Source organism: Theropithecus gelada, chromosome 6, assembly GCF_003255815.1.
Source record: "Theropithecus gelada isolate Dixy chromosome 6, Tgel_1.0, whole genome shotgun sequence".
In the NCBI taxonomy this organism is placed as follows: domain Eukaryota; kingdom Metazoa; phylum Chordata; class Mammalia; order Primates; family Cercopithecidae; genus Theropithecus; species Theropithecus gelada.
The window spans coordinates 168605362-168631222 of NC_037673.1; the positions used below are offsets into that span (position 1 = coordinate 168605362).

General features: G+C 50.8%; 1 protein-coding gene across 1 annotated transcript in view; it reads right to left on the reverse strand.

Moving 5' to 3' along the window:
* SH3PXD2B (SH3 and PX domains 2B) overlaps positions 1-25648 on the reverse strand; it is a 118687-nt gene extending 93039 nt beyond the window's left edge. Inside the window, exon 1 of the mRNA XM_025388645.1 lies at positions 25409-25648. Coding sequence (XP_025244430.1) covers positions 25409-25483 — 75 coding nt within the window. The 5' untranslated portion in view covers positions 25484-25648. The remainder of the gene's footprint in view (positions 1-25408) is intronic.
* Between the last annotated feature and the right edge of the window lie 213 nt (positions 25649-25861).

Consider the following 25861-nt stretch of genomic DNA (forward strand, 5'->3'; position numbering starts at 1 on the left):
AATTTACAAGAAATACAGCAGGCAGAGGAACAAGATAAACGACATCATAAGGAAGCAGACAGATCTGGAATGGGGAATGTTCTACAAGTCAACTAGCAGGGCACAGCTCAGATGCTACTGCCTCCAGAAAGCCCTCTGTGACTGCTCCCTGCCCACCAGTATGAGGTCAGGTGCCCCTGCTATAGGTCTCCTTAGCACCCACTTTCCCATCACAAAGCCAATTAACTCTTTACTGAAATTGCTCAAGTGTCTGATTTCCTGCTGGGTTCTAAGTTTCACGCGAGCAAGGACCTGGCCTGTCTTGTTAACGGACTGCTGTATGCCCAGCACTGGGCAGGGTGGAAAAATCTATGCTTCGTGAATAAATGAAGAAAATAAGATGCCAGGAGGCCAAGCCCTCACAGAGAGGAGCGCCTCTCCTCTGCAGGCCTTTGGTCTGTAGAAAGGGACCCTGGCCATGTTGCTGAGGTGGTCCTGCCCCTTTGCTTTTCCTCTCGGACCCCTGTGCTGCTTCACCACAATCTGCAAACACCCCCGCCCCTTGGGAGCAACATGTTTTAGGGAGCAGCTGGGACTCCTTCCCTCTGCTCAAGGAACAAGGAAGCACAGAAACCACAACTGGGGTTAGAGGGTCACGGAGGTTTCCTTCTGTTCCCAGACAGGATTCGAGCCGGAATCATCCACCTTTAAATCTGTTGTTACACAATCTCAGCAGCAGGGCCTGTGTAATCTAACCAAGTCCAGACTCTCCAACCCGATTGCAAACCCAGTTTCACCAGGAACAGAAGTCCTGGGTTTCCTCACTTCCTCTAAGTCAGTAAGAAGCCGAACTGGTGGTGAAGGGAGGGTGGGAGGCATTGGGGTGGGGTGTGCTGAGCCAGGATCCTTTTGCAAGGGTGGGTAGATGGCTGAGCTTGGTCTCTTCCAAATCCCCGAGCCAGCAGGCCACGCTAACACTTCCCATGTTTTCCTAGCAAGGGACGGAGGCTCAGAAGTAGGGTGCCTACAGTCGCACAGCTATGACGTGCAGAGTAAGAACTCTAACCTAGGTCACCTCTAATCCTGCCATGCCGTGCCCCAGCTTGGCTGCAGCTGGAGCGTGGGCCAGCAGGGAGATGTCTGCTCACCCTCCTAACTGTCAGAGTGACCAGCAGATCGTCCTACTGTTCTGCAAGGTTGTGGAGTTCTAGGGTTACAATGGCCTGGATTTATATCCTGCTTCCTTCTCAACTAGCTTTGTGCTCTTGGGAAAGTGGCTTAACCCCCATGACTCAGTTTCCTCATTTGTAAAAAATGAGGTCTGCACTACTACTAACTGCAAAGTTGGGGTGAGGATGAAATGAGAACATGCATGTAGATTCTTTCGCTCAGTGCCTGGATATGGTAAATGTTCCATAAAGAGAAACTGTCAGCAGTAGCATCATTGTGAGCAGAGGGTCACAAAAGTGAGGGAACCCTTGTCCCTGCTCCTTCTCCCTACAAATGAACTTTCCACAGCCCATCCCACCTCTCTCCATCCCACACCCATCTCCCTGGGCTCTGCCCTCTCCACCTGTCCTTTCTGTTCTCTGGGTCCCACAGAGGTGCAGGGGAATAGCCCTCATAGTCCTGGGAACACAGGCCCACCGTGCCTGAGCCCAGGGCACAGGTTTCTCAGCTGCCAGAGAGTCAGGACTCTGTCCCTCCCCATGGGTGCCTGTGGGGAAGGCCCTGACACCCCCACCCACCCCGGGCCTCAGTCTGAATGGAAGGGAGCCATTATCTTGCCCAAATGCCAACTGCCACACACTCAAGAATCTGACTGGTGCCCGGGCTTCATCTTCCCTGGTTTTCCTCCTCCACTTAGGGTTGAGAACTCTCCCAGGTCAGCCTGACCTTGCCAGGAGCTGACATTGGGAGGAACAGTGACACGGCTCATGGATGGTGTTAGGTGTTTTGTGGCCTGGGCCAGAAGAACCCTCTTCCTCTGAGGACCAACCTGTCCCAGGGCCTCCAAAAGCCACTTTTCTTAAACTTGACCACTTTGAAAAGGCAAGAAAGAAAACCAAACCCCTGGCCAATGTCCCACTTGAGAAGTAACCACCTGTTCTTTTTTTTTTTTTTTTTGAGATGGAGTCTCGTTCTGTCACTCAGGCTGAAGTGCAGTGGTGCGATCTCGGCTCAATGCAACCTCCACATCCCGGGTTCAAGCGATTCTCGTTCTTCAGCCTCCCAGGTAGCTGGGATTACAGGCGCCCATCACCACTCCTGGCTAATTTTTGTATTTTTAATAGAGACGGGGTTTCACCATGTTCCCAAGGCTGGTCTCGAACTTCTGGTCTCAGGTGACCCACCCGCCTCGGCCTCCCAAAGTGCTGGGATTACAGGCTTGAACCACCGCGCCCAGGCTGTAACCACCTGTTCTGCCTAACCCCCATGGCCACAGCTGATTGGCCCATGGATAGGGTCACGTGATCCAAGCCCAGCCAATCAGGTTTTTTCTTTCTCAGAAATCTGGGATCAGCCCTGAGCAAGCAAGCTCCATCCAGTAGAGCTGCAACCCGGAGCCATGCTCCAAACACTAGGTCTGCAGAGAGGATAAGTGCAGGAGAGGTGTCAGGAGAAGAGCGACGGGGAGAGCCTGACTTGGCTTCGGGCAGTACTCCAGTTCCTGCTTCCCAGGCCTGCCAGCTCACCGGAGGCTTCTATGACGCACAACAGGGGCTGGGCCTTTCAGCTAATTCCACTTTTGGCATGATGAGGGTTTTTGTGCAACTAAAACAATTCCATGAATTACAGGGGAAAAGTTCAGGCATTATCTTAGGTAAAAAGAACAAGCTAAAACAATGTAATCTCAATCTCAAAAAAATTCTGTAATGATATCAACTGTATATAAATGCGTGTGGGTGTTTATATACACAGACACCCACTGCACACACACACCGTTGATGCTCATTGTTTGCGGTAGTTATGTTCTGTAAAGTCACTGAGAACATTGATTTAGCAAATACCCTAGGAGAAATACAGGGTTAGGGTCTTTTGAGCCTATGTTTTGTTTTTGTCAAGTGATCAATACATAACTTTGTTGCATGTGTGTTTCTGTTTAAAGATACCTTATTTAGGCTGGGCGCAGTGGCTTGTAATCCTAGATTATGCCTGTAGTCCTAGCACTTTGGGAGGCCGAGGCGAGCGGATCACCTGAGGTCAGGGGTTCAAGACCAGTCTGGCCAACATGGTGAAACGCCATCTCTACTAAAAATACAAAAATCACCCAGGCGTGTGGGCGCCTGTAATCCCAGCTACTGGAGAGGCTGGGGCAGGAGAATCACTTGAACCTGGGAGGCAGAGGTTGTACTGACCCAAGATAGTGCTATTGCACTCCAGCCTGGACAACAGAGACTCCGTCTCAAACAACCAACCAACCAACCTTATTTAATATGCATGGTTAATTCATCAACATTGAACTCACAGTCAACAGCACTACAACTCGTGCCTGAATGAAGCTTCTCCATAGGCACATCACAGCCATCTTGCGTTTAGGCTGACCAGACAGCATGTCAGCACGGCATTTGTGGGCCATACTAAACAGCAAAATCAACAAAAAGCACAAAAATGTACAAATGCAGCACTCATAGACTAGGACACGGATTCTTGTTAAGAGTATGGGAGCTGAAACGAGGGGGGAGTGTTGCTCATTCAACCTCAGCTGGGAACGTGCAAGTTGGGTGACTCAAATTTTTCACCGCTCTGCACCTACCCATGTCTGAAAATGCCCACAAAAGTGCTTTGAGTATTGCTTTTGAGTTACAAATAAATTTTAGCAAATACGCAAATTCGCAAACACGAAATCTATGAATAATGAGGATTGACTGGCTGGGCATGGTCCACCTGTAATCCCAGCATTTTGGGAGGCTGAAGCAGGCGGATCACCTGAGGTTAGGAGTTCAAGACCAGCCTGGCCAACATGGTGGAACCCCATCTCTACTAATAATACAAAAATTAGCCAGGCATTGTGGTGCATGCCTGTAATTCCAGCTACTTGGGAGGCTGAGGGAGAAGAATCACTTGAATCCGGGAGGTGGAGATTGCAGTGAGCTGAGGTCATGCTTTGTACTCCAGCCTGGTCAACAAGAGCAAAACTCTGTCTCAAAAAAAAAAAAAAAAGGGGAGGGGGGGGGGGGGGAATTTTTTTTTTTTTTTTTTTTTTTTGAGACGGAGTCTCGCTCTGTCGCCCGGGCTGGAGTGCAGTGGCCGGATCTCAGCTCACTGCAAGCTCCGCCTCCCAGGTTCATGCCATTCTCCTGCCTCAGCCTCCCGAGTAGCTGGGACTACAGGCGCCTGCCACCTCGCCCGGCTAGTTTTTTGTATTTTTTAGTAGAGACAGGGTTTCACCATGTTAGCCAGGATGGTCTCGATCTCCTGACCTCGTGATCCGCCCGTCTCAGCCTCCCAAAGTGCTGGGATTACAGGCTTGAGCCACTGCGCCCGGCTGTGGGGAGGAATTGACTCTACCATATCTAAATATGTGTTTATGAGTTTGTATACACACACACACACACACACACACACACAGAGTTACACACCACCTAACATTTTCCAGTGATGGACTGCATATACAACAGTGGTTCCATAAGATTATAACACAGTATTTCTATAAAACCTTTTCTATGTAACACATGGCAAGTATTTGTATATTCTACTCAAATACCATTGTGTTACAATTGCCTACAGTATTCAGTACAGTAACACAGTGTACAGGTTTGTAGGCCAGGAGCCATAAGCTATACCACAGAGCATAGGTGTGTAGTAGACACACCTATCTAGGTTTGTATAAGTATGCACTATGATATTCACATGATGAAACCGCCTAGCAACACATTTCTCAGAACTATCCCTGTCGTTAAATGACACATGACCATGCATATATATGTCAGTGGTTCGCTCTGGGGTGGTATGAATATGGGGGACTTTAACAATTCTGTTCTTGATGCTTGTATTTTCCAGATTTTTAAAACTTTATTTTCTTTTATAATCAGAAAAAAAGATGTCACTTTCTAGGAGCACTGAAAGAAACCTGTCTGTGGGGGCACTTTCTTGTCTTGAACCCCAGGCCAACATCTTCTCCGTTACCCTGGCTCAGTCCTAGGGCCATCAAGGAGCCCCTGCCGGGTGCCAGCCCAGCTGATGGCGCAGGGATGCCCGGGGTGGGGGTGGGAGGACACTGGCTCGCCAGCCGTGGAGCCAGCAGATGGGCCCCAACCGGAACTTACTATGGGAGTGAGGTTAAGTCCTTGACCTCTTACAGCCTCTCTGTTCTCTGAAAAACAGAGATAAAGTCCATCCCACCTTGCAGGCTAAGCTCTCCAGAAATGGAACGATCTCTAGAAAGGAATCCATGTTGTCGGAATCTCTGCTCATGGGACTTGAGGGCAAACGTTTACTGAATGTTGCCCAACCCTTCACCTCCTCGCGGGGTCTAACTCCAGTTTAAGGGGATGGGGACTCCCCGGTCCAGAGGGCCCCCATTAAGCATGCAGGAATTTGGCCCCGTTTCCAAGCAGTGACAGCCAAGGGGTCAGCTCTTCCATGAATAAAGTGCTAACATTCAACAGCAGAGGAGACTGACTACAGTTAACAACAGCGTATTGTGTATTTCAAAATAGCTAGAAGAGAGGACTTGAAATGCTCTCAACACATAGAAATGACAAATATTTGAGGGGACGGACACCCCAAATGCCCTGACTTGATCATTACACACTCTATGCATGCAGCGAAGTATCATAAATGTCCCATGAAAATGGACAAACCTTATATATCAATAAAATATAAAAAGATGTAAGCCAGTATCAAGCTTAGAGGCTCTTGAAAAACAACAGGGCCAGGCTATCAACAGGCCAAGATACCTCTGCAAGCCCCCGGCACCCCTGGGTTAGCTGACATCCTCATCCTTGCCGACCCACTGGCCCAGATCTCTGCACAGGGCTGTAGCTCTTGGAAAGGCCCCAGAACTCCATCGATACGCTGTCTCCAGGGTAAGCTGATGTGAAACAGCTGCCGCCTGCTTCCCCTGCCTCCGGAGCTCTGTGAGCTCCTAAGTTTTCACCACTTGAACTGGAAAACAAGGTAAAAAGTGCTGGGATGACAGACGTGAGCCACCGCACCCAGCAGGTCTCCTTTCTTAAAGAAGGAACAGAAGACCTCAGAACAGGCGACACTAGCCAGGAAGAACTTAACACATTGATTTTTCTCTTTCTTTTGAATTTCATTTCCTTCTATTTTTAGCAAGTGCTACTCCTGGTTTTCCCCAGGTATAGCAGACAGCTAAAATTTCCATTTAAAAGTAATTTAAGTAAAAATGTGAGTCAATTTGAAGAATAATACCGTATTAGGAATATAGACTGTAGGGAGCTTGTGGATATGTCAAAAATTATGATGGTGCTGGTAAGATTGAGAAAGAGGATGGTCCTGTGTTAGTGGAATTCCTTGCCATTCTCACTGTATCTGGAGGTGTTTGTTTGAGACAGGGTGTTGCTCCCTCTGTCATCCAGGTTGGAGTACAGTAGTGTAATTACAGCAGCCTCGAATTCCCAGGCTCAAGTGATTCTCCAGCCTCAGTCTCCCGAGTAGGTGGAATTACAGGCATGCACCACCATGCCTGGCTAATAAAAAATTTTTTTTGTAGAGATGGGATCTCAGTATGCTGACCAGGGTGGTCTAGAACTCCTTGCCTCAAGTGATCTACCTGCCTCAGCCTCCCAAAGTGTGGAATTATAGGTGCGAGCCACCACACACAGCCAAGTTTTGTTTTTTTTATAGATCAACAGCTATAACCTTTCTGAATTCAGAGCCCTCTCTTGGCTCTACAAGGCTGGTGGATAGCCAGGAACAAATTGGGTGACTGAAGACAACATCTCAAGAGAAGGCACAAATGGGGCCGGGGCTGTTTCCTTGCAGGGGCTGTAAGAAAGGAGCATCCGCGAGACAGAACTCTGTGGTCCATTAGCAATGTCTGCCAGGGGCAGGGGCTGAGGGCTAGTGAGACGGGCGCTACCTACTTAGCATCCCTGGTCTAGATCAATCCCTCCATTTTACAAATGAAGATAGGGAGGTGCTGGCTAAGAGGTGCAGTGACTTGCTTAGGGTTATAGTCTCAGCTGTGGACTCTTTCTGCTTCCATGACAGTGTCTGAATTTCTTTGCAAGTTCCTTGTGTCCCTCTGGGCCTCTTGCATAAGAGACTTACCCAGAGAGCTTTAATCTGGAGGGCTCTTAGAAGTGACTCAGACAAGCAGTGAAACCAGCCTCCAAGAAGCCCCAGGATCCTGGAGAGGCCCTGTGGGTGGGCTTTTGGGCCGTCCACCCTAGTTTCCATAGCGCAGTGCCACTTTTGGCTCTTCTGTATACGTTACAGGTATAACCCAGCAGCCTGCAGCCAAATCACCACCAGAACTGCCTCTATAAAGGGCCTCGGCTCCTTCACTGGCCACAGCCCTATTCTGCCTGCTTCAGGCAGACAACAAAGGGTTCCAGGCCTTTAAAGCATTTGAAAACCCTCTTCTAGACTATCCTTTGTTCTATAGTTAGGGATATGAGGCCAGAGGGGAAAGGGACTTGCCCAAGGCCACGTAGCCAGCAGGAAGCAAAGCTGGAACCAGAAGCCAGGGCTATCATCCGGAGGTGCTGAGAATGCGGGCCCTCTGTTCCGGACTGCTGTTTCTCATACCTATGAAACAGTAGAAGCCTGCGGAGATGAAGGGAGCAAATATGCTGTCTCTCATGCAGTGCACAGAGGAGCTAGGGCTTCCCGCTCACCAGCCACACAGCTTCTGCGGCAGGCCATTAGGCCATGATTGCTAAAGCCATCCTGCTCTGCAGCCAGAGCAAGCTTAAATGCCAAAGCACATGCAGCTCTGGGCTCGAGGAGCAGTGCTGGCGTCAAGATCCAGGCGAACTCATTTTCCGCAGAGAAGGGTTCAGGACTATGTCTGAGGGTTCCTAGGAATCCACAGACCCCAGTTTCAGAAGGCAGCTGTAAGAGGGGCTTCTGAATGAAGCTCCCACACTGGTTGGGTTCCCAGGTGGCAGATCCTGGGAAGAGCTTGGGAGTTAGTGACTGGCTGGGTTGCAGATGGCTTGCTCTGGGAACATGGTGTCTTGGTCACACAGGCCCAAGGTGGATAAGTATGGTCCTTGTAGGTGCCGGGGGAGGGAAAGAAACAAGGGCAAGGGAGAGATGGAGAGCAAGGAGAGGGCAGGGCGGTCGGAGGGAGCTCCACGGGCTTGACTAACAGGAAACCTGACTCCGCCATTCTTCGTGGAGACCCTGGGTTCCCTTTTGTTCTGGTCTGTTGACTGTCCCTAGCTTTGTGCCCAACATCTGGCCTATACAGGTCAGCACCCCCAACCTCTTTTTGGAACTGTAGCACCCAAAGTTTGTTTGATTTCCCAACACCCCACAGCAGCATCACCACCAGAAGTGCTGAAGGGGGAGAGGAGGAAACTGAGGCACAGAGCCATGCTGCACCTAAGGTCGAGAGGCTGGGAAGCGGGTGACATGAGATCCATTCCCAGCCCTGCCAGCCTCCAAAGCCTCTTCACTTTCTTCTCCCAGCATCCCAAGGCCTTGGGTCTCCTGGCCCCAGGCCAGAGCTTTCCGATCTCCACATGAGCGCCAGGAATCACCAAGCTCAGACTCTGCAGCAAGTGACACACTGGAGGTGGCAGGCTGCCAATATTTTTTGCCCCCAATTTTTTCAATTAAGTGAATGCTTGGATGAGGGCCCAAATACAAGTGCTTGTGGTGTCTTGCGTCAGATGAGACGCTCTAGCTTCGGGGCTGTGTTCCTACTGTGCTGTGTCCACAGAGCACGCAGCGAAGGCTCTGGTGGCTGGTGGAGCTGAGGGCTCTGCTTATCCCAGTGTGCACAGGTGTGCCAAATGGGGACATGGGGGTAGGAGTAGGGGGAGAGGAGCAGCCTCCAAAGTGGGAATCTGATCTCTCTCCCGCTGCCTCAAACTCTTCAGCTCATTCACTCATTCATTCATTCATTCGGCATATACACAGAGACCTACTGTGCACCAGGCTCTGCGAGAAGGGCCTCGAGCGAGAAAGAAAACACACCACACAAGTACAACGTGGGGCTTAGGGGCCCCTGCAGCCTGCCCCTTCTCTGCTCCAGCCTGGCTGGCTTTCTCTTGCCTCCGGGGCTCAATGCCTGCCACTGCCGCTGGCGGAACATTTCCTCTCCCTTCCCTGCTCAGCTCCTCTTCACTTCTCCAGCATCAACCTAGAAGTCACCTCTCCTTAGAAGCCTTCCTGGACACCCCAAGTCTCAGTCTAGCTCCCATTCTCTGAGTTCCCACAGGGCTAGCGCCACCTTCTCTCAGAGCCTGTTCCTCTAGGGGTGCTGGTCTGTTTGCATTACTGCACCCCTATTATCCTGGGGGCCCTCAGGGGCAGGGCCGGGTTTGTCTATTCACCATGGTCCCCCCAGTGCCTGGCGACAATGAGCTCTCAGGAAATGTCTGGTAAAAGAGACAAAAAGCCGAAACAGGGCCACACAGTCAAAAACCAAGGTGACCTCACTCAAGGCTCTGTGTGTCCAGAGAGTAACAATGCTCGTGAAATAGCTGAATGAACAGCTCTATTGCCAAGGGTACCAGAAACAAAGCTGGCTTTGTCACAGAGGGAACGCAGGCATGGGACCCAACCCAAAAAGAGAAGTTCACATTCCAGCCCAGGGTTTCTCCGAAGAGGTAATGGCGAAAAACAGGATACCAGGAGCAATTTCAACTCCAGGGGGAATGTCTCATCCCACTGCATTTCAGAGACAGGAAAGCTGAGGGAGTTCTTTGGGGTGTTGGGATTGTTCTGTAGTGGAGGTTACAGGAACCTACACATCATAAGATGCTACACCAAAAAAAGAAATTTTACTGTGTTAAACCACAAAAGAGAATTTTACAGCATCCACGTAAACCAAAAAATTAAAAATAACAATCACTCTTTAATGTCATTAAAAACAACAACAAAAAACAAAAGACAGCCGGGCGTGGTGGTTCACGCCTGTAATCCAGCACTTTGGGAGGCTGAGGTGGGCAGATCACCTGAGGTCGGGAGTTCAAGACCAGCCTGACCAATATGGTGAAACCCTGTCTCTACTAAAAATACAAAAATTAGCCGGCCTGTGGTGGTGCACACCTGTAGTCCCAGCTACTCAGGAGGCTGAGGCGGGAGAATCACTTGAACCCGGGAGGTGGAGGTTGCAGTGAGCCAAGATCGCGCCACTGCACTCCAGCCTGGGCCACAGAAACAGAAAAAAAAAACAGAAAAAAAAAAAACAAAACGAAAAAAAAGAAAAAAAAAAAAACCCCACAGGCATTGGCTTTAGAATACCCGACTATGAATCTTGCCTCTATAGCCTGACGCTGCTGTGACTTTGCAAGTCACCTCACAGCTCTGAGCTTCCATTTCTTCACACCTGGAAAATGGAGAGAACAGTACCTACTTTATAGGGTTGGCTGAGGGCTAAAGGCGCTAATGCGTGTCAGGTGCTTGGCACACCATCCGCTCACAGACAGCTTCCAGGGCCATCACTAAAAACCCATTACGGAGATTAGACACTGGAGGCTCCAAGCAACTGAGTAACCATCTTCCTTGGGCCAACTCAAATCTTGCAAAGTGAGATGTTCAGAGGAAAAGTCGGGAATGTCAAGCTGCAAAAACCAGGTATGTGAGCACGTGTGCACACACACACACACACACACAAAGTCGGGAATGTCAAGCTGCAAAAACCAGGTATGTGCGCATGTGCGCACACCCACACCCACACCCACACCCCCCCCACACACACACACAGAGCTGCCCGCCCTCTGGGCTCCCCTAACTGATGGAATCTTATCCAGCGGCATGGGCAGCAGGAACTATTTCCAGGGCTGGCCAGGCCAGGCACCTCCACTCTTGCCGACTGAGACACTGGGCTGGTGGAAACACTCCCGGTCCAGGCGTGCGGCTCCAGCCCAGGCCTCTGGCTGCCAGCTCACGCACTGCTACTCGCACACATCTGGCGCGAGGCGGCGTGGGGAACTTTCCAATGGCAAGCAGAGGTGCTGGCAGCTGGAGCCCAGGCTCAGCCGGAACCAACCTGAAGGTTGGCTTTCTAGGAAAGTCTCCAGGGCAAGCACTTAGGGCTTGTTGAGATCTCCAAGGCTGCCAGGCCTCAGAGGAGCCTGGGCAATGAAGGAAACAGACCTGGGTGAAATATTTCAAGTGAGGGCCTCTCTCGTGTTGACAGAGCTGTCCAGAGTGAATGGAGCCGCCGACAAGAGCACCCACTATGCACAAGGCAGTAGCATCAAAGCTGTCTTCAAGGACCACGTGGTCGAGGTGGCAAAACAGCAACCCTGCACGTCCTCATACACAATCACCTGCCTGGGTTTCTGCCACCCCACCCCGCATCCCCCAGGTCTGGCCTCCTGCCTCCAGCAGCCATGTTGGCCCTGCCTCGATGGGGCTGTGGGCAAGGGCAGGACCTGGGGATGCTGTGCCTGGATTCAGAGTCTGGGTGCTGGGACTTGCATTTAACAAGCGGGCAGGAGAGTTCAGGGAGAACATCCCCAAAGTGCAGAAGGAGAACTGACACATGTCATCCTCTCACCTTTCAGCCCCACAACCAAAGCCAAAAATGTCGGAGCAGAAAACTGCAGAAGTCAAGACAGCTCAAACCCAAGCTCCCAATTAGGGCTAGAAACTGGGGCTCAGACTGGCTGCATCATGGGGAATCTCAGTAGGGAGCCACCAGGTCCCGGGCCGGGGCGTCCTAGGGAATGTCCAGGGCTCTCCTAGCTGCGAGGCAAGGCCACGCTACATGCAAAAGGAAACCAAGTCTCAAGACAGCAATGGTGGAAGTGACAGACTCTGAGCTGGACAGACCTGGGTTCAATCTTGACTACACTACTTAAGTGGGGGTCCTAGAGAAGCTAGTTAGGAGGCTCAGTTTTCCCATCTGTAAAAGGGGGGTGCTAAGAACCTGTCTCTCGGGGCTGCTGTAAAGTGTAAATGGGATTGTGTCTGTAACACCCCTGCTACAGGGGTGGCTTATAACCCCCTTCCATGTAAGCAGAGTGAGCTCCACAGGCCCAAATCAATCCTAAAACATTAGGATGAACCAAGTGAAATTGCCATTTTTATGGGCGAAATACTGACAATTTCATATGGTTCAACCTAACAGCATCCTAGGGGCTAGAGGACCTCATCTGTGTCCACTGAACTAGACTAAGAATTAGTACTCTTCATTTCAGTATCAGGCACAGCGATGACCCTCCTTCCCCCTCGTTTAGAGATGAAGAAGATACTGAGGTTCTGAGAGGTTAAGTAACCTGGCCCAAATCATATAACTGGAAAGTGACAAAGCCAGGGTTTGTACTCAGGCCTGGCTGCCTCCAAAGCCTGCAGCTTAACTACGATGACACACTGACTGCTCGGCCTGGGGCCAGCAGGGCGTCATCTCGTGTGATTCTGTCTCAGCACCAAGGACGTCAGTGGCTGCTGCCTTAGAATCATGGGACCTTGGGACTGTCAGGGCCCAAGCAGTTAATGGCTTTGTTCAAGAAACACACTTGGGCTGGGCATTTATTCTAGGCCAGGCCCTGAACACAAAATGGGGGGGTCACACCCTAGACGATAATGAACTCAATGTGTACATGTCATGATGGGATTGGTCCACTGGGGCTTCAGCATCAAAGCTGGGTACCCTGGTGAGGTAACGGAAGGGTCGCCCAGAAACAGGCCAACTAGACTGGTCTAGGATACTCTCTTGACAGTGTACGAACTGAATCCAGCCTCATCCTCCCTTCCCACTGAGCTTGGGGTCAGGAGAGGGAGAAGAGAACTAGACAGGAATGTAAAGGGAGTATGCTCTCAGACCCTGGGGCCAGCCACCTTTTAGGAGTGTCATAGGGGAGGAGAAGGGATTCCTCCATGAAATCACATGTGGTTCCTGAGGCCAGATTCTGTGGGTACCCTTGGTCACTCCTGGAGCCCTCCCTTGTTGGGCTCCTAATCTGCCAGAGACTAATCCCTGCCCCTGTCCCAATTTGAACCCTGTGTGGACTTTTATGCCATCCTACACTGTCCTCTCCCCTCTACAGAAAACTTGGATAACAAATTAAAATGTAGACAATTTACTGTAATCACTAACAACATTTAAGAGTCTAGAATGTGCTTAATGTGCTCTCTCTTAGCAATCCTATGAGGTTGCGCTGTCCTATTGTTTCCATTCTGCAGTGGCGGCGTTAAGGCCCAAGGAGGTTGGGTAACTTCTTCAACCTAGGAATCAAACGGGCTGACTGCAGAGTCAGAGGTCTTAAAAACTGTCCACGTTTCCACCATCAGAGATGATGCTTTGGGCATACTTCTTCTCAGACCCTTTTCCTATGCATAGAAATATTTTTCCAAATTAAGATCACACTATATATATGATTCGGTTTTTTCCATTTGCATGAGATGGCGGGCATTTCCCCATTTCATCAAACATCCTTTGGACACACCACTTTTACAGTCCATTGTAAGGCTACAAATATCATTTATTTAATCATGCCTCCAAAGATAAACATTTAGGCTACTTTGAACATTGTTTAAGTTACCATACTCTGACTATCCAAATATGTAAATCTTTGGGGGAAAACAGCTATCAATTTTAAGGAGTACCTCCTTAATTAGAGTCTGTTTCTTAATATGTGGTCATTCCAGATGGTCTGTGTCACATCATTTGGGGCCTGCTTACTAAAAACACACATCACTAATCAGATAAACGACAATGATGATGATAATGGTAAAGACAATAAGGACAGGTAATTTATTCAGCACTTCTACATGCCAGGAAGAGCTCTAAACCCTCTACGTGAATAATCCACAGTAGATACTCTTGTTAGCCTCATTTTGTAGAAGAGGAAACTGAAGCACGGAGAGGTTCAGTCACGTCACTGACTCCAGATTCACACACGGCAGAGCCAGGTCCAACCCGTGCCATCTGGCTCGCAAGTTCCACCTCTTCCACCCAGGGGTCTTTCATCTTTTTTTGGAGCCATGAATCTCTTTGGCATCTGAGGAAACCCACGGACCCCTTCTCAGAATGATTTAAAATGAGTAAAATACATCAATCCCAAATGAAACTAATGATACTGAATTATAGTTATCAAAATGTTTCAAAAAACAAAATTATGACTATATGTACATTTTTATTAAAACCACAAATAACAGAACCTAGTGGTGGGTCTAATGACACCACAACTTGGAAGTAGTAAGGAGTATAGATGCTCTCCGGGGATCCATGCAATGACGGTCAAGTGAGATGAAAATATCAGGGAATCGCTATTGGTGACAAAGTCACATGTATTACTAATATCACCGCGGGTTGCTGCCTTCATTCATAATAGAAGGCAATGCTAAATTTCAGTTGGAGGTTCGTGAAAATTAAGATGTAATTCTTCCCCTTCCATGTTCAAGGACCCTCTGAATTCCACCCACGTAAAGAACCCCACTGCTAGTCGGCTTTCCCAGCCCCTGAACACCTCTTTGCTTTTGAACCCAGCTGATAGTGCACCTCTCTGTCCCAGCAGGAATGGGTACTCTGGCCCCTGTCACAGCCCTTATCCTATGGAGATGCATTCTGAACAGACGGTGACCTCCGTGAGGACAAGACTGTGCCTGGTCATCTAAGCCTCTCTCCGGCTCTGGGCCAGACCTGGCCCAGGGCAGACAATAAACCCACATCTGTGGAACTGACTAGAAGCCAACAGTGGCCTGAAGCCACAGGCTGCTGATTCACACCTTGGCTGAGGAGGAGGAAATGGTGACGCCACCGTGTGGGTTCTAGCTTTCTTTGCCAGCACAGTGGGCGGGGGGCCATGCGATTCTGCTTAATTAAGCAAAACAGAAAATACCATACTTATGTGCTTGAAGGCAACTTTTCCCTTCAGGACGGAGGTGGGGGCTGGGAAAGTGACTGTCCCCTTATTAACAGTCAGTGATAGGCAGGGAAGCCAAGAGTGATCCTGGCAAACTGCTTCACCTTTCTAAGCCTCAGTTTCCACATTTGTGAAATGGGCCAATAACAGCATCCACGTAGCAGACATGTATTGTTTTTGTCTGCCCAAGCTCCATGCCCCCTTCTCCCAGCAACAGGGCCCTGAATCTCCTTCCACAACTACCCCTCTCACTACCTGCGATTTCAGTGGGATTGTCGATCTTAATATCCCACTCACTCCTGGCCCATAGGGTCAGGTCATCTGGCTGGGCCAGTCAGGGTGTCTCCTGGAACTGGACTCTTGAGTGGCTAAAAGGTCTGCAAATGGATGGATCAGCTGCCTGCCTGGCGATGTCCTAATACCTCCTGGAGCTCCCACTCCCTGGAAAGAACAGCTGCCCACGTTCTTTCCAAGACTGGGTGCTGAGCTTTCCCCCTGATTCTGCCAGCCCCACCTTTCCAGTACATTCTGTTTGGCTTAAGTTAACCAGGTCCGTTTCTGTCATGCAATCCCAGGATTCTGACTAATACTCCTTATCTCACAGAGCTGCTATGTGGATTCAAAGACATAAAGCATGAAAAGCCTTGAGCACACAGTAAGCGCTCAGATAAATGACAGCTCTTCTATAGTTAATAATAAAAAATTACTGTTGAATCTTGGGAACAAAACAAATTTGGAGTTATTTAATTGCCCTAGAATTTCAGGATTACTACTGGCTTGCAGAATCCCCTCTAATAACTTTCTTCCCTCTCTTTTTCCCTCTCTGCCTCCATCTCCACTGTCTGCACATGGCTCCCCATTTGGACAGGGGCTCCTGGGGTCTGTCTGTGCTCTGCTCCCTGGATTCACCCACGAAGGGCTCTTCTACCCACCCCTCAAGCTGGGGCAGTGCTTCCGAGCACCAGTTCCTCCCGCTACTCCAGTGACTTGCATCCTGGACTGCCTCTGGCCCCGAGCCCTGGCCTCAGCCTTCGTGTGCTGTACTGGAGCTATGGCCTTCCTGAGGGGGGCCCATGCCTTCTCTCCTGTGGTTCTCGAGCCAGCCAGGAGCCCCTAGGTCCTTCTGGCCCCCACCTACCCACAGAGCTTCATCTCCACTATTCAAACCTCTCCTGCTTTTTCAAACGCGCCATGTGCCAGGGTTTCCATTTCTTTGCCCTCTTGTTCTCTCTACCTGTAACCCCTTCACCCTTGCCCACTTGGCAGCATCCCTCCCATGCTTTGTGACTGGCCTCAGGTCACCTTTGCCTTCCCCAGGACCAGGTCCCCCAGAAGCCCAGGGCACCTGTCTGCCTGTCAGGACACTGACCTTCTTGAGGTCTCAATCCCTGCTTTGCCTATCCACATGTCATCTCTATCGCCCAGGCTGGAGTGCAGTGGCGCAAACACGGCTCACTACAGCCTCCATCTCCTGGGCTTAAGCGATCTTCCTGCCTCAGCTTCCCAAGTAGCTGGGATTACAGGCAAGAACCATCACACCCAGCTAATTTTGTTGATTTTTAGTAGAGATGAGGTCTCACTATGTTCCCCAGGCTGGTATTGAACTCCTGGGCTCAAGAGATCCTCTCGCCTCAGTCTCCCAAGGTGCTGGGATTACAGGCGTGAACTACCACACCGAGCCCTTAGAATGAAGCTTTCTTGGTGGTTGCTATTGTTTTTCCAAAGTGGTAACTCTGGCAGCTTTGCCAGATAAAGAATAGGATGCCCAGTAAAATCTGAATTTCAGATAAACAACGAGTAATTGTTTCTCATAAATATGTCCCAAATATTGCATGTTTATTTGAAATTGAAATTGAACTGGGCATCCTGCATTTTCATTTGCTAACGCCGGCCACCCTCAGCCCTGGCACAGCCTGAGACAGGGCTGCAGAAGCAGGCAGGTGAGCTCTGCCCACAGCCCCTCCTCCCTTTACCACCTGAAGAAGGCCCTGGGCTGAGAGTCATGCCCGCCTGCAGGTGAGCATCTGGGCCAGCAAATAAGGGAGGAGAAAGTCCTGCAGTTTGGAGAACGAGGCAGAGGCCGATGGCTTGTGGCGGAGCTCAGGTCTGCAGGTTTCTTCGAGGCAGAGTCCTGAGCAGGCAGCCACATGAGCCCTGCCCCCGGCCCACAGCTGGAGGCACTGAGCCTCCTGAGTCTGTCATGTCAGCTGGTTCCCATGTCACGTCAGTGGGCAAAGGATGCCAGCTCCACCCAGGGGCCAGTTGACCCTCCCGACAAGGGCTCTAGGATAGGCACCACAGAGCCTTGACTTCTGGGCATTACCCAGGCCAGCAGCACCCCTCCTCAGGCATTCTGCATAAAAGCTCATTGGATCTCCCCAACAAAGCCCCCTACTACCCGGAGAAGGCTCAGGGCCGACAGCGAGTGAATGACAGAACCAAATGAGAACCCAGGCCCTGCCTGCAGAAGCCACAGGGCCTTCTCAATAAACCTGTCTTCTCTTTTGGCCACGTGTGGGTGCTCACAACTCACTGGTTGAACCCACCAGACTAACAGGCTGCTCGGGGGCAGTGGCTCCTTTCCTGCAGCTGCGGGGACCCACAGCTGGCTTCATCGCCGAGGGAAAGGGGAAAACTGAGTCATGCAAAGCAAGACTGCTCTCCTGACATTCCCTCTACCACAGCTCTTTCTCCGAGGAAAAAAGGATGCACAATTTGTAAGCAGGACGTGAGTGTCACGGCGGGAATGGCACGGTCCCTCTAGCCTTCCTTGTTTGGCAGTGAGATAACCGGGCTGCTTGCCGACTCGCCTGCACCTCCAGTGGGAGGCAAGAGGATGCATGAAATGCGCAGGGAAGTGGGCTGTAGGGCACACCTCTAACCTGGATGACGTTTCTGGTGCCCTGTGACCTTAGGGTACAGACCATGCCGGATCTGCAGAACTTGAGCCTACAATTCTTCCCAGCCCTATTTGGCTGCAAGCACGATGGGGAAGGGCCTGGAATTGCTGAGCAAGGAGCATTTTAACTAGGAAAGCATCTGCCCAGGCCTTCCCTCGTGGTATTTTAAACTCATCGCTTTCTGTTTCTCTAGCTCACGGACTGGAAAGCCACATCCAGAGACCTCCCTCTGCGGCAGGAGTGGGAAAGAGCCTCTGAGGCTGGTGCCTGCCTCAGGAGGACAGGAGAACCCTTTGGGACAGGATGGGGCAACAGGATGTGGGGATCTGGCTGGAGCTGCCCCCGCTTGGCACAGCTTCTTTTTAAAAATGAGCATTTGCTTTTTTTTTATTTTTACTAAAAACAAGAATATGTGTTCATTGCAGAACATTTGGAAAACAGAAAAGCACAGACAAGCAGAAAAAAAAAAAGGAATGATATTTTATCAGCTGTATTTCTGAGCTTACACAGACTCCTATTTTCATCCTTCGTTTGTAATCAGGTGAAAATCAGCCTGAGCATGCTATTTTGCAAACCAGCTTTAGCTATTTAATATTCTTGTGATAGAAGATGGAACACAGTTTTACCATCTTGATGGTGTCCTAGCTCATGGATATAGCACATTTTATCTTGTTCTTTACTGATGCACTTTTACGTGGTTACCAGCCTTTTACGATCATAAATGACACTAGGTTTGTACACTCCTAATATAGTTTACCATTGTGAAACCTCAGTTAGATGCTAGGCCCCTTTAATTCTCACATTAGCCCTATGAAATTGGAACTATTTTTATCTCCATTTTATAGATGAGGAAACTGAGGCACAGAAGCTTGTCTGAGGTCACACAGTTGGTAGGTGGCAGAGCAGGGATTTGAACCCAAGCTGTCTGATGTACTTCTCAGCCCACTAGAGGCACAGAATGGCACTGATTCAAAGTCCGAACTAAAGTGACATTTAAATACTTTGAAGATATGACTGCTCCATCTCTTTTGACCCTGAGACAGCTGCAGCAGCACAGAGTGCACCAGAGCAGGCTGGGGCTCCTCCCATTGAGGATGACCAGTGAGGTGAGCCGAGGGGCCGGTGCATTGCACCTATGGGGTGGGGGATGGCATGGGGGAGCATGGTTGATCAGGTCCCTAGCAGAGCATCCCAGAAAGACAGCATCAACCCAGAAATGCCCTTTGCTTGCCACTCACTTGGCATACATAGCTTGCCTGTGTGACAAGCACCTACTTTTTCCCAATCAAAAGAAAGCAATAGTCATTAAAGAAAAACCTACCCAAGGGGCCTAAAGAGGGCCCTACCTCTTGTGACAGACACAGTAGAGGACAAGAACTCCCCTGTGCAGTAGGTAGGAATGGCTCTGCCTTGCTCCTGGGGGCCTATCCCAGCAGCAGCATGGGCCCAGCCTGGGGCAGGCACTCCCCAAAATGCCTCTTGAATGAAAAGACCATGAAAACTGCATAGTGTGTCTTCTGGGCAGCAGGCAGGAAAGTGGTGCCGAAATTTAGATCACAACTATTATTATCATCAATAGCACTTTTCGTGACTACCATTTATTGAGTACCTTTATTTTATTTTTGCCAACAGTCTCCCTTTGTCACCCAGGCTGGAGTGAAGTGGCGCGATCTCGGCTCACTGCAACCTCCGCCTCCCAGGTTCAAGTGATTTACTGAGTGCCTTTTACACCCATGAGGCTCAGCATTGTGAGCCAGGCACTATGACTATTCCCATTTCACAGATCCTCACCTAGTGCAAGGTAACCCTGCTCAGGAGCGCTTGAAGAGAATTCAAAGCCAGGTCTTTTCATCACGAAGGTAATGGTGGGTTGGAAAGACATGTGCTAGCAGGTTTATTCTTCCTACCAGCAGGGCTCCTGGAGTACAGATTCCGTGCATACATCACCAAAAGCCTGCACAATCGTCTCAGAAGGAAGTCACTGCCCCTATTTTACAAATGTAAAAACTAAGGGGGGCATTCAGCCAGTTGTCCAAGGCCATGCAGAACTTGAACCCAGATGTTTATCTCTAATACCCGAGTTCTTTCGACTCAACTTTGCTGCGCTACCCTGTGTGTTCCCACAAAACGGGTGCCAGGGATAGGAGGAGAGGGAGGAAACTGGGGGCTGGAGAAGAGAATGCAGCTAATTTGGGCAGCAGATCCACATTTGTTCTAGACCATTGGGCTCACCTGCCAGAAGCCCCTTAAGGGACTGAGAATGCCAGCAATGCCTACTAAGGGCCCGATCTACTCTTCCAAACTCAGCTGCTCGGCACAGTGACCCCCAGGCTTCCGGAGCCTGGCAAATCAAGGAGGTAGGTTTCAGGGCTGGCAGCACAGAGCCTGCAGAGCCATCACTCCAGGGGCACAGTCTACCTAGAGCTTCCTGGAGTGAGAATGACTAAGGGCTGGCAGTGGCTTGCACTTCTTCAGTCGGGGCTGAATCAATGGTGAGATCAGAGAAGGGCCTGGGATGGCCCCAGTATCTCATATAAGGGGAAACCGGGGCCCAGAAGCCTAAGTGACCCATCCAAGGTCAGTCAGCTCCGTGGTGGGATCACAGGGTCCCCTGTGTCTCTCCCAGACACAAGGGCATCTAACGCAATTCCCACGCAGCCACTCCTTGCTGTGTGACCTCAGGCACACGCCTCCACCTCTCTGAATCTGCAGACTCCTCAAGGGAAAAACAAAAAACTAATGTAATTACCTGAAGGATTAGTATCCCAAATGTGTAAATAAATCCCACCAATCAATAAAAGACAAACAACCCAATATATTAAAAAAGAGGCAAAGGATAAAAACTGGTAATTCACAGAAGAGGAAATGCAAATAGCTGATAAAGGTATGAAAAGCTGTTCAACCTCGCTGGTGTGAACAAGCACCACTTTTGCACCTATTGGATTGGCAAAGACTGAAAAGTCTGATGATAACGGAGTGTTAGCAAGAACAGACAGCAAAGGGAACCCAGGGGATGTAAATGCAAAGTTGAAAACGCACAAACCCCAAGACCCAGCAATTCTACTTTGGGTCCCGGTGCAAGGAGGCAGCTGTAAGAAAGTCAACTGCCGGAAACATCCTAACAGTTCCCAGGGCGAGCTTGAAAAAACAGGGGCATATTCATCAATGCCATAGTAAACGACAGTTAAAATGAACCGGAGCTACCTGGATCGACACAGATCTCAAAAGTATAATGCTTATTTATAGTTTTAAAATATTGACGACGATACAAGATTTTAGGGAATGTTAAAAAGGAAAAAACATTAAAAGGTCCATGGGCTGGGGCGGGAAGGGGATTGATGGCAAATGGGTGTGGGGGATTTTTCTGGGGATGATGGAAATGTTATAATACTGGATTGTGGTGATGGTTGCACAGCTCTGCAAATTTACTTTAAAAATAAGTGAATTGCACACTTACAATGGGTGAATTTTATGGTATGTAAATTATACCTCAAGAGAGCTGTTAAAGAAAATATCCTATCTATTAGTCTATTTTGTACAAGTGCATGGGAATGATCAATATTAAACGCAGGATAGTGGTTTTATGGGGGAGGTGCAGCATCTGGGAGGGCGTAGCGGGGGCTTTGCATCCGCGATGCTTTATTTCTTAAAAAGAAAAAGAAAAAAGTTTTGAAACAAATATGGCAAAATATAGAGATGTGAAGACTTGGAAGGTATATAGATATAGATAGCTATTTTATTCTATGTATCTATGTATGTGCAGAATATTATATTACTATATCGAAAACGTACCTATGTAAAAGGGACCCAGTGCCCTGCTTAGGTTACTGAGGACACTTTGACCACTGTTATTCACTGCCATAAATACTCCGACCATCCTGCTCCTCTTAACATTTAAAGATCTAGAGACAGAGCAGCCCAGCATCTCCAGGCCCCTGCTGCCGCGACACTAATGCTTCTGTACATCCCTCTCCAGTGCGGGAAATGGGGTGATCCAAATAAAACCTACAAATCCTACCTGGAGCTCTTCTTCCTCCCCTCAAGCTGAAGACAAGCTAGCTAGGGAGGGTCTCCCAGGATGTCACCCTCAAAGGCGCCTCTCCATTCATCCCCAAGCCCTCGGGCTCTAGTGCAGGAAAGATGCTGGCAGAGAAAGGCAGCAGCTTCCCAAATCTTCATCTCCCTGCTTCCAACAGAGGGCGGTGGCTCCAGGGAAACCCTCTACAAACAATATCATGGATCATGGTCATCAACCTCTCAGGATCTCAGAGGCACCCGGAGCTTCTGGCCCTGCATTCTCCAGACCTGGCCTGTGCCTCTGCCCCTGGGCCCATGGATGATGTCTCTGCCTGCGGGTGACTGAGGCTGGGGCTGGAGAGGATGCCATTCTGATCATGGAGAAGGCACCATTTCAGAGGCAGCAGGTGGCCCGGCCCTGATGGGCAGCCCTGAACTCTGGGTGCAGTTCTCCAATGACATCTACAGCACCTGTGGCCCTGTCCCTCACAGACCAGTGAGTGACGAGCAGGTGGTGGCCGAGATGGCTGCAAATGGGGAGTGGGGTAGTGGGAAATGAGGGGGTGTAGTGAAGAGGACTCTCAAAAACTGACTTGATATTCTATGGTGCAGTGGCTGGGGTGGGATGTGTGCGGTGCTGCCTCCAGGACGACATGTAGCAATCAATGCCTGGAGGCCTTCTGGGTGGCACAATTGGGAAGGGGGATGACTAGTTGGGTAGAAGCCAGGGATACTGCTAAACTTCCTACAATCCACAGGGCAGCCCTATAACAAAGAATGATCCAGCCCCAAATGTCAAAACTGTGGAGGTTGAGAAACTCTGCCCTGGAAGGATGTAGCAGCATTTACACAGAAGCTAGAGCTCAGAGAGGCAAATCAACCAGTCCGAGGTCACACAGCAGAACAGTTTAACTCCCCAGCTGATGCTGTTTCTCCAGGGTGGCTTCAGAAAGAGGGATACCAAATGGGAGTTAAAGTCCAGGCCCTCCAATAGCTGCCTTCATGCCTGCTCTTTCCAGATTGTGTGAGGGGCTGGGGTGGAGCGTGGGAACAGCTGTGGTCACCCACCACAGGGATCTGTTTCTAACAGGTTCGGCCCCCTGCCATCAGGGCAGTAAATGTTCTCTGTTCCTGTGGATGACTCAGGCTTCAGTTCAGCCCATTGCTCCTCCTCATCTGATAAACCCAGAAGGCTGGGCTAGAAGGGAGAGGGCCCCTTGAATCACATGAGTGACTAAATCCACATGCAGAAAAACAAGTTCTTGATGAATCCCCCCCCATCATGTGACTTTGGCATGTTCCCAATCAGTGACAAGATTCCTCGGGACAGGCAGGCAGGGAGCTAACCTTTAGGGCACTCCACCCCTGCCTGTCATGTGGCTGCTTCCCCTAGGAAATGGACACCACCATCTCCCCATTACACAGATGAAAAAACTGAGGCTGAGGAGACACAGCTGCAAGCTGGGAGGCCAAGATCTGAACCCCAATCTATGTTTTAACATAGAAACTTGTCTCAGGGGGCCCCCAAAAAGTGGCTGAACGCTTCAAAAGATGGTTCTCGAAGTGCAAAACCTTCAAAAAACTGGCAAGGATGGAGCTGACAGAGCGGAGAATGAAAAGCTTCGAGGTTTTCACTAATGATATGAGAGATTTCCCAGTTTTTCAGAGGACTTTGCTCAGAGAAACTATGGGGGTACCGGATCTGGGAAGTGGTGTGGTCCTTTTGGGGTCCACCAGTGGGCCTGGATCTACATCCCTGCTTGGCTCTTGACTGTGACCTTAGGCGTGGGACCTCAACTTGCTGAGCCCTGGTTTCCTCATCTGTCAAATGGGCTTAAGGCCCTCTGCCTGATATGGGCGTGACAGGAGAGGCCAGAAGAGGGCGCGTGGACAAGGATGGCCAGGCCTCGGTGGCGGTATCTATTCTCGTTTTGCCAGCTCACAGACCTGGTGGGAGGTGGCATGGAGAATTCCAGACTTCCTCCAGTTGCCATGTTGGTGAAAACTGTCTTCATGCCAAAGAGGCAAACTCAGTTACATGCTAACAGGCTCAAACAAGAAACTAAGATTTGGCAGCATTTGAAAACAGTTAACAAAAAATAAAAAAAGGAAGAAAAAAAAGGCAATTTAGCTCAGCTCTGGAATCAAGGGAAACTTCACTCTATATAAAGATGCCACAGGTCCAGGAAATAGCTTCCCACCGCCTGGCTAAGGGCTGAATAACTGGCTGCCCAGCCAATAACAATACAGACTCACACAGCACACCCCTTCTTGTGGAGAGCGCGGAGTGGGTTCCCGGCTATCTCCTTTCAGAATTTCATAGGCTATTCATGGAAGGCACGTAGATCTACTTTGTAAGAATTAGTTCTTACAAAAAAAAAAAAAAAAAAAAAAGATCTGAAGACGACTTCCAGGGAGGCCAAGGAGCTTAATTTAGCCAGCCAACGCCCTTTTCTATTCATTGTTCTATACTTCTTTGTTAGGATTTTTTCCCTCCCTCTTACTCTTTTTCCCTTCCTGGTTAACTTCTCTGTAGCCAGCCTCCGCCACTGCCCACTTCTCACCGCCAGAGACACTATAGCCCCCTTCCCTGCCGTAATGAGGCCCTCCCCAAGGCCTTATGTGGGCCCATCACCCCACATTCCCTTTATCTCCACCTAGAAGCTGCGAGGTGGTCCCAGGGCCTCCTGAATCTGCAGACGTGTCCCCTAGGTTGCTGCGGAAGCCACTTTCCACCTGCAGGTCACCGTCAGCCCAGGCACCCCTGCTAGAGGGAGGGAAGCCCGAATGCAGCTCTATGTTCCAGGACGTGCAACCTCTGAGCCTCAGCCTTCCTATCTGCAAAACGACGCTACTGTCCCATTTTCTCAAGTCCTTGCCAGCTCCAAACAAGATTCCCATGTTCTAGAGGGAGATGCCAGGAGAAAACTTTCGTACATTTTAAGACAGAAGTTACTGGAGAGAGGGGGCAGTGGATGTTTTTAACCCTTTCAAGGTGCAGCCACTCAAATGATCCATTCCCAGAGATCTCCTCCATTGCCCAGGCCGGCTCTTGCCAAAGAACGGAGTCAAACTCGGCCATCCCTAGAGGGGCTACCTGTGGCTGGGGACTGCGGGTCTGCGCGCCTCTGCACAAGGAGGGGCAGGGCGGGCGGCCTGAGAACAGGCGCTTTTCTCTCTCCCGCTTTCCGTCTCTGCCCCCTCACCGGCTGGGGCCAGACTTCTCCACAGATGAGCAGTACGGGAGTGGGGGGGACACGGAGGAGACAGAAAGGGGTAGAGGAGCCGCAGGGAGGCGAGTAGGGGGGCGAGGCGGGAGGAAGGGATGGAGGGGGAGAACGGGGCAAAAGCGGGGAGGGGAGGAGAGGGGGGGGGAGGGAGGGAGGAGGAGTCGGGAGGGACCCGGGCAGCGCCGCGGCAGGGCCGAGGGGAGAGCAGGGGAGGAGGGGACGGGAAGCGCCGGAGGCAGAAGTTTTCCGAGCCGGGGGCCCTCGGTCGCCCCCGATGGGGCGCGGGCTCAAGGGGGCGTGGAGGCCGCGCCGCACTCACATAATGCTTGTTGGGCACCCGCCGCTTCTGCACGTCCAGCACCTTCACCTCCACGATGCTGCGCCGCGGCGGCATGGCTGCCCCTCTGCCCGCAGCGGGCCGAGCGCGGGTGCTGGGGACGCGGGGTGCGGGGAGCGCGGGGGGCGCGCCGCCGCGGGCCGGGAACCTGGAGCCGAGCGCGATCGCAGCAGGGGCCGAGCACGAGCCGCCGCCGCCACCGCCGCCGCCCTTTGCTCGGCGCGCACTTCAGCCGGGCCCGGCGGCCGCCGCCCGCCCCCGGCCCGCCCCCCGCACCGCCCCCCAGCGCTGCCGGCCCGCCCCCCTTAAAGGGCCCGGCCCCGACCCCCGCCCCCCGCGCGCGGACCCCGCCGGCCACGTCCGGCCCCCGCCCTGCCTTTGTCCGGGTGCCGAGCCGCCGCGCCTGGGGAGGGGGCTGGCCTGACCCCGCCGCCC